The 9,577-nt window shown below is 37.8% G+C and overlaps 1 protein-coding gene across 1 annotated transcript; it reads right to left on the bottom strand.

The window, feature by feature from the left end:
* Positions 1-5,293: 5,293 nt before the first annotated feature.
* SCGB3A2 (secretoglobin family 3A member 2) lies at positions 5,294-8,776 on the bottom strand. Its single transcript, XM_001160330.8, has 3 exons — positions 8,629-8,776; positions 5,843-6,045; positions 5,294-5,464 (listed from the first exon to the last, which is right to left on the bottom strand). The coding sequence occupies exons 1-3, from the start codon at positions 8,681-8,683 to the stop codon at positions 5,441-5,443; spliced, it is 282 nt and encodes a 93-aa protein (XP_001160330.1). The 5' UTR covers positions 8,684-8,776; the 3' UTR covers positions 5,294-5,440.
* Positions 8,777-9,577: the final 801 nt, after the last annotated feature.

Raw genomic sequence — 9,577 nt, 5'->3', positions numbered from 1 at the left:
ATGACCAATAGCTATCACTGTTATTATGGTCATTGTCAGTATGAGAAAACAAGTTCTCATTTGATAATGAGAGAGTTAAGGACAGAACAAAGAATGCACCATTTAACAATGCTTGAAATGAAGTCAGAGGTAGTTACTAGAAAGGGGGAGCATCAGGTAGCTGCCATTTAGTTGTGAATCCCCAGTGAAAAATTTAATGCAATAGAAGGTGCTGATATTTCTTATTATCTACCTTGCATATATACACAAATGTTTTCCTTGATTTTGCTAATAACCTATGAGCGCCCTCTGCTGTCTTTAATCTGCCTCAATAGCCTGCGAGCTCTTCATCTGGTTGCTTTCTAAAATAAAAAATAATGTAGCAAATAAATTGTACGTACCTGTCTGGTTGTACTGCCTATCTTAGACATGAAACTAAGAAATCATATAATTCATACCTTGCATGGCCCCTCCAGCACATAATAAAAAGGGATTTACAGCTAGCTCAGGGAGAACAATCATACCCTAGGCATTGTCTTGGGTCCCTAATCCCATCTTTGGAAATGGCACTTCTCCGACCTCAGTCACCTGAGATACCAACTGTTCTTCCCCATTGAAATGTGTGACTAGTTATCAAAATTTCAGACACCATGTAATTCTGGACCTTGCATTTCCACTTTCAAGGTTTTTCTGAAGACATAAAGACAAAAATGTATGCAAAATATGCATGCTCACTATAGCACTTTTTATAATAACAAAAAATATAATTAGATATTAGAAACAATATAATATACATTATATAAATTAAATTAATATTCACATAGATAACAATTTAAATAAGGCATATGTCATTCATATGTGCAATGTATCATTCATGTATGTTTGTAAATATTTAGAAAATGTCTTGAAAAAAGCACATCAATGTGAACAGTGGTTTCCTCTAATTTGTGGAATTTATGGATGAAGAGAATGAAAGTTACATATATGCATATATGTAACTACAGTTATACATAATTATAGTTGTATATATTATAATTATATATAACATGTTAATTATATTCCATATGATTATATGATAATTATATGTATATATTTCTATATTCTGATGATCTTTAAAATAATTTTTAAACTTTTTAAGATAACTATAAATTCACATGAAGTTTTAAGAAATCATACAGAGCAATCCAGCATATTTTCTACCAAGTTTCCTCCAATGGTAGTATCTTGCAAAACTATGCTGCTACATCAAAACCGGTATGCTGACATTGATACAGGTAAAACACAGAACATTTCTGTCCTCATAAGGATCTCTCATACAGCTCTTATATAACATACTCACTTCCTTCCTGCCCCCATCGTCTCCTTAACCCCTGGAAATTACAAATTTGTTCTTTATTTCTATAATTTTGTCATTTTGAGAATGTTACATAAATAAAAGTATACAAAATTTAACCTTTGGGGTTTGACATTTTTTCACTCAGCATAATTCTCTAAGGATGCATCCAAGTTACTGTGTATATAAATAGTTTGTTCTTTTTTGTTTAATAGTATTTCCTTACAAAGATGTCCAAAATTTATCCATTCATCCACTGAAGAACAACTGTGTTGTTTCCAGTTTTTGGCTACTAAAATAAAATTGTTATAACCATTTGTGTACAGGTTTTTGCATAAATATAAGTTTTTGTTTCTCTGGGATAAATGCCCAAGAGTACAATTGCTGGGTTTTATGGTAGTTGCATGTTTAGTTTTTTAACAAAATGTCAAACTATTTTACCAGAGTAGCTGTACTGTTTTACTTTCACACCAGCAATGTGTGAGTGATCCAGCTTCTCTACATCCTCACCAGCATTTGGTGTTGTCACTTTTATGATAATGTTTATCATCAGTTTCTGCCTGCCTTCCCAAACATAATTTGTCCCCAGATTCCTTCTTAATCCCTCTGTTTGATACACCCCTGGAAAAAAAACCTTCCAACCCAGTAAACTGTCAGATTACTGCTATTACTTAGAGTACAATGGCAGAGAACTTTATCCCCAATCTTTTCCATTTAATACCTTAGTGAAGACATAGAGAGGCATCCTTCTCAAATATGCAAAACACTGGGAGAGAGAGAGCAATGAATGGCTTAATAATTATGACTAGTGGAACGAAACAAAGGGTCCAACCCAATCAGATACAACTTAACAGAAACAATCCCATTTATTCAACAGAACCAACACCGACTATCTTCAGGCTCTGTGCGATGGGCTGAGGATACAGACATGTACATTAGAGTCACTAACCATTTAACTTCACAGTCTAGAAAAGAGACTTTGAAATAAGTATGAAAACAAATACATTTAAACTTATATTATTAATGTGTCTATTGATTTAACATAGTGTCTGACTCTTTTTTTTTCAATCAGCATTAAAAAACTATGGATGAATTTGAAGCTGGGGAATAATTCCTGTATTTTAGGAAGTCTCTTTCTGTGTATGGCTGATGGATTAGAAGGGGACCTTTGGGAATACAAAAGACACTTGAGAGATTAACACAGTAGTTTGAAGGGAAATGACAAGATCTGCAGCTGGGAACAGTGGCTCATGCCTCTAATTCCAGCACTCTGGGAAGCTGAGGCAGGAGGATCGCTTGTGCCCAGGAGTTCAAGACTAGCCTGGGCAACATGGTATCTAAAAAAATACAAAAAAACATTAGTCAGGCATGATGGTATGTGCCTATAGTCCTAGCTACTCAGGAGGCTGAGGTGGGAAGATCACCTGAACCCAGGAGGTCCAGGCTGCAGTGAGCTGTGATGGCACTATAGAACTTCAAAAAAAGAAAAGAAAGAAAGAAAGAGAGAGAGAGAGAGAGGGAAAGAAAGAAAGAAAGAAAAAAGTTTTAGGAACAGTACCAGTGGTGATCATGAAAAATGTGTGCAATAGTTGTGAAAAGGGTTGATAAGGCTTGCTTACCAATCAGAAAGGAGGCTGATGACAGAGTACTTAGGATTATTCCCAAGTTTCTGTCTCAGGCAACCACGAAAATGTCTGTGCTGTAAACTGAATAGCAAATTAGAACATAGGAGTGGGTTTTGAAAGAGAGACAATGAGTTCAGGTAAAAATGTTTGAGTTGAACCTAAAAAAGAGCATCCCTTGGAGGTGTCTTATAGGTAACTAAATCTCTTCTTTAAAAAAAAAAAAAAGGTATAGATTGTAGCCATAGATTTTAGAGTTCCTAACATAAAGATTATATTGGCATCCATGGTAGTACATAAGATTCTCCAATAAAGGTTATACACAGAGTAAAAATAGAAGGGGAATCAAGTTTAGTATCTTTGGAGGTATCAACTTTCAAGGGAAGTCAAAAATAATAAGGGCCATTTAAAGAAACTGAAAAATAGTGGTCAAATAGCAGAAAACTAAGGTAGTAGGAAAGATGGCATGTAATTCAATAGAAAAGAAAATTGCAAGTACGAGAGGCATCTAAGGTGACAATTACTTTGAAGTCATCAAGTAATGTGGTCAATTACATTAATCATATTTGGCACTGCTCTTTCCTACAGGATAATTATACATCCCCTTCCTAAAGAAGTCAAACATGGTCAAATGACTTGCTCTGGCCAATTAAACATGATTGGAAGTCTTATACTTCACTTTTAAGAAGAAGCTTTAAGAGTTAGCTCATTGTTCACCAAGTTCTCTTTCCCTGTAAACATAAGCAAAATGCACAAGAGAGACTATTCCATCAGCTCCTGTATAGAATTCATAAAACATTGATCATAGCTACAGCCAACCAAAGATGGCCACATACTGTAAGGAACAAGTGACACACTGTGCACGTAAGCCACTGAGATTTGGGATTACTTATTACTGCAGCTGGGCAACCTAATCTATCATTACAGGCATAGATAAAATAAGGAAATAAAGTAGGAAATTTCACAGAGTGAAAGCTATTTTAGTTGCCAAAAAATGGAAGTCAAGCAATGGAAGGAAATTAAGATAATATCCCTAGAGATAACATTTAACATCATCTTAGTCAGAAACCAATCAAGAAACAGAAACTACTCAAAGTACTTACAACAGAAGGAATGTAATGCAAAGAATTGATTGAATAGACATTAGAAGAGCTAAAAGTCAACTAGGTGATGGTAAGGCACCCAGAAACTGACAACAGGAGGAAACCACTAACTTCAGCTGGAGAGAAAAAGAAAGGAGGTGGTGTAACCAGAGCCCAGAGGCTGGACTCACCCAGCAAAAGCTGGGACCAAGGCAGGCCTATCTAGCAGGACCTGGAGCTCAGACGTGGTACAGTCATTTCCAGAGACTTCTCCCTAATACAGAGCCAGAAAGGGTCATACAATAATTTTCCTCTTTTCCTACTTCCTATCTACTGCCTGCGCCTCCCAGGGGCAGAACCTAGCCCAAATGTCAGCTGATTTGGGAACCTGAGAAATGCAAGCTGCAGCAATCAGTATCATGTTTCCAGTCCTGCCTCAACACACAGCAGAGCAGAGCAGAACAGGGGAAGTGGAGGAAATGGACCTGACAGCAAACAGTCCAAAGACTGACACAGGCCAGGTCTGAAGGCCGATGGTGGCAGACATTCTAGGTAGGAAGAAACTTGATTTTTCATTAAGGTGTAAGAGTGTTAGAGGGAAAAGGATTTAGTTATCTGTTCAGTGTGGCTGGAGTAGAGCGCATGTGAAGAAAGGAATGTAGATAAGAAGACTAGACGTGTAACCAAAAGCCAGATCATGAACAGCCTTGCATGCCATGCTCAGAAGCTTGAAATCTACTCTATAGGCCGTCATGATATTACCAGAATAATTCCTTGGAAAGATAATTCTGTCATCACTGTAGATGACAGAGTAGAGGAAAGAAAAGATAGTTCATCACTCATTTGCCTAAGGATGATGTAGTAAAGGCCTAACTTGGTGGAAGGATTGGTGAAAGCTATTGAGTGGCCATAGCTTAACTACAAACTTAACAAAAACTAGCATTCTAGTGAAACAGAAGCCAAACCAATGAAGTTAGTAAGATGCTAGTCTTATCAGACAATATTTTGAAAATTATTTTTTCATTTTTTAAATGTAAAAATTTATTTAGGATGGGGGATAGGAAAGTGAAGGGTCTGAAAACACCGTGAGATAAAACATTTGGGAAAAATAGAGATGTTTAACTTAGAGATAAGGAAAGGAGAAGGAATGATCATGTCTTACTTAAGATTCCAGGTTTTCTTTATAAAAACAGGCTCTCTCGAGTTTATGAACCAAGGGAAAACTAATCTGGATATGTCCTTCTGAATAGAGTCCCCAGAAATAAAAATAGGACGACTGAAAATGTATTCATTGCTTTATTTGTCCTTTTCACGGGTCACTACATTTTAGGGCATTTGATCTATAATTGGTAGAACAGGTTTCAGGCAGGGAGGATAGGAGCATCATCTTCCATCCCCATCCACCTCCGCTCTTTATCTTGATGTCACACCAAGTGTGATAGCGCCTCCTGAAATGTGGAAGGACAACAAAATTTAGAGCAGCTTACATGTAATTCGCATGTTTCAAAACATATTCACTTCCAGTATCCTGTTTGGCCACTATTTTACTGATGGGGAAACAAAAACTCAGAGTGATTATGTCTCATCCAAAATCACGAAGGTGGTAAATGGTATTGTCACAACTATAACACATGTCACTATCATTCAAAAACCCTTCCCAGAAATGTAGAAATTGTATTTTTCCTGAGATTCCAGGATGTGCAAACTTCCTATGAATATAATCAGTGAAGTGGAAATGCACATTTACAAGGGACAAGAAGAGGAGCTAGACATTCAGGGTGAGTATGCCTCCCCTTTGGCAGATTAGCCTCCCAAGCTGTGGTTACCAGCAGTTTCTTCACAGCTTCAGAAGCCTCTGGTCCCAGCTCATTTACACACTTCCTTAGCCCCTCCACAAGGTGCTCAACAGAAATGCCCAGAGTTTTCAGAAGAAGCTTTAATGGATCCATAAAGGGAAGAATGTTGTCCAGAGGTAAAGGTGCCAACTTGTCAACAGGAAGGGGCACTTTGTTGATGAGGAAGGCGGTAGCTGCAGGAAAAAGAGAAACCAGGTGAGACAGGCACATCTGGGTCCAGACTATGACCTCATCTTCTTTCCCTGTGTCCATTAATAGCTCCATTCCAGATCCACTCATCTTACTTCCATTGAAAACTTCTGTCTCTGGCCCTTTGCACCTGCTGTTCCATCTCCCTAGAACTTTTTTTCCTTAGCTAGCTACTTACCTTTCTTTCTCACATTATTTGGTCTCTCTTCAAATATTACCTCCTCGGAGAAGCCTGCAATGGCCATAGTCACTCTCCGTCATTTATTTTTTCTTACCATTACCTAAAAAAAGCAACTCTTCATTTGCTGTTTTTATTGTCTTTATTTTCTCATTAGAATGGAGGCTCCATGAGAACAAGGAATGTGTGTTTTTTCACTAATGCACCCATGCCTACAACTGACCCTGGCAGAGTAAGCATTCAACAGATCACTGTGATTGTCTGAAGAGGATGGTATTTTGTATGTGGCTGTCTCCACAGCTCACAGCTTTGAGGCTAAAGGAGAGATGCTATAGTGAATCTCCACATAAAGACAGGAATGGACCCAACCACAGCCCAAGAAACTGCTCCCAACCAATTCAACTCAACACTACAAACATAATTGAGCACCAACTCTATCTAGTCTGTGCAGATACATAGACAAGACAAGGATGCCCATTCAGAGACTTCACACAGTCCAGTTGGTGATAGAAGATCTGTGTACGCCACAGTGTAGCGTGTGCTATGCTAACATTATGGACAAAGCTCCATGGAAACACAAGAAAGGGATGACTAATTCTAACATGAGAGAGTGCTGCAGGAATTTTCCAGAAGTGCTGTTAGAGCTATGTCTTGAGGCAAATGTCAGGATCATAAGGTAAAGAAGAGGAGAAGCATTTTAGAAACATGACCAATAAAGGCATGGAACCGTTAGGATAAAAGTGCATACACAGGATGGTGAGCCTTCTGCCCAGAAGGCTGGAGTGCAGATTTCCAATAGGCTATGACCAAAGGATGGAAGATAAAGGGAGCGAGGCTGCAAAAGTTGAGTGAGGTCAGATTTTTTAAAGTGTTGGATGTCACACAAAGGAGTTTGGATTTTTTTTTCCTGAGGGCAGTGGGGCGCTATCAAGCCTTTTACATAGGAAAATTACATTTTATATCTTTGGCTTTAGGAAGATAACTTTCCCATAGAAGATGAATGGTGGGAAAAAGTAGAGATTGAGGAAAATATGTACGATGTATTTTTTACAAAAACATGTGCAGATATATAAATGCACACATGCATGTGAGCACACACGTAAGAACACACATCCTCCTACTGGCTAAGACCTGCCATAGTTTATTTTCCTTTGGAAACCTATTATTTCCCCATTCAAATTATTAAAATGGAGCCTGTATATATATTTTTTAATTTTCAATCACCTATTGTCCCTCCAAAATTCTCACCCAGAGGGGGCGGTATTTATTTTCCCCACCTCCTTTCTGCTGCCACCTTTGCCCATAGATACCTGTCCCTGGACATTAGAGAACAGTGAAATATCCAAAACTGGTGAAGTTACAAATTCCTTCAGAAATTCAATAAACATCAAAAGCCAAAGTTGCCAGTGTAGGTGTGGGCGGCAATCAATTTTTCATTATTAATCTCCATACTTCTTATTTCAGACATTTTGGTAAATATCTTCTCTGTATGTGTTTACAGCTTCCTGGGAGAAGATCTTCAAAGCCTTCTGTTCTCTCAATGAGCAGTGGCTATCATGAAATCTCTTTTTCCCATGTGCCCACACTGTCTTCCTGATAGTTACAATGATTCCTTCCAAAAAAATAAATCAGTTCCCATTCTCCTCCAAGAAGCCAGCTTCTATACCCTTACCTGAAAATTAAACTAATCACCCACCAATACACTAAAAGAGTTCTATCTGGATATCTCACAGTACGTTTACAGTAGTCTAGAATTATAGTAACTTAGGTAGAAGCCCTATCTACCCTACCAGAGTGGCACCTTAACAACAATATTTATGACTGCTTCATGTCTAAATCTTCCAATGCTTATCCAGTGCCCAACAAATTGTAGCCATTCAATAAATATCCACTGAGTGGATAAACAGATGAATGTAGCTATCTCAGGAGAACCAAGCTAGCAAATTGGATAACTGGAGATGATAGCAAGAATGACTCCATATAATTCAAAAGCACAAAAGAAATTATAAAGTCAAATTTTAACTCAAAATTGAGGAAAATAAGAAAAACAAATGGTGACCAATATCCAGCAGTGAAATGTGCTTTGTTGACCCTCTGTGGAAGTTGGCTAACTTCCTATGTAGGATGTATTAGAATACTTATATTGGGCTAGAGCTTAGATGGTGGGGATCTGAAATACTTTCCAACATCACCATTTTCTGTGATTCCAAAACTTCTTCCAACCCTGCAAATATGTGCAATTATTATGTGTCAGTTAAAAATAAAATAAAAAAAATAAAATTCCTACCACCATATTCCACTGTCAGTGAGGCAAGGCTTACTAGTTGTGCTCTTATTAACAGAGAAGTAAAGAAATGTCACATATTCCAGATGTATTCCAGTTACTTACCAGAGTAACTACAAAGGCTGATGGTCACCAGCAGGAAGATAGTTACCAGCTTCATGACAGTTATCTGGGATATTTTTCAGGAGTTTTAAAATCAGAAAAATCTAGCAAAATCCACCAAGCCAGTGGTTCCACTTGCCATACAAAGTGTGATGGCTGCTTTTGCACACACATATTTATATGCCCATCGAGGACCTGAATTCTAGTCCCTACCACTTGACTCACCCCACCAAAGAAAGGGATAAAGGTTATGTTTTCTCACTAAACAATTTGGAGGGTTTTCCACTTCCCCTTGTGTTCCCATGAGAAACAAAGCTCTACAGTATAGCATTCTCAAGTACCTCTTGCATAAACCCTTGCACAGAAATAAAAGCAGAAGCCAAAGAGCCCAACGAATCCTTCTCCTGGAAGAACATTGAAAAGAAGTGAAGAATTTATATTGGGATTAGAAGGAGTGTTTTCCTCTGGTTTTCTACATTTTTCCCCAGTTTTCTAATCATTTAAAGTTTGGAGAATCACATTAGCTGATGAACTACCCAGTTGTGAAAGCAATCTGGAGGCCACCCTGGTATAATACAGAGTCAGCTTCATGACATTTAGTGCCACATTTCTCTGGAATTCACCTGCCCCCAGCCCACTCACACATCTACTATGGTAAGATTTTCACATCTCTGTTACCTTTTCCAGTGTCAGTTATTTTGAGTATGTTCAGAGCATGTCTTCTCTGAGCCTTTGAATAGAATAATAAGCTTAAGATCTAATATCAGAGTGCCTTTAGAAAAACCTGGGATTCAATTTTCACTGTTTGTGTAATCTTGGATTTAACATTTTTAATCTAGGATATTGGTCCTCTCATCTAAAATGGGAACATAAATAACATGACCAACCATAAGGTGTGTAGCTTGGGGAAAAAATTGTTTTTGCAAGATTCTTTGGCAATCAAATCCGATAA

Source organism: Pan troglodytes, chromosome 4, assembly GCF_028858775.2.
Source record: "Pan troglodytes isolate AG18354 chromosome 4, NHGRI_mPanTro3-v2.0_pri, whole genome shotgun sequence".
NCBI lineage: Eukaryota > Metazoa > Chordata > Mammalia > Primates > Hominidae > Pan > Pan troglodytes.
Note: the sequence above shows the minus strand (reverse complement) of the source record. Positions and strands in the feature narration are given on the sequence as shown.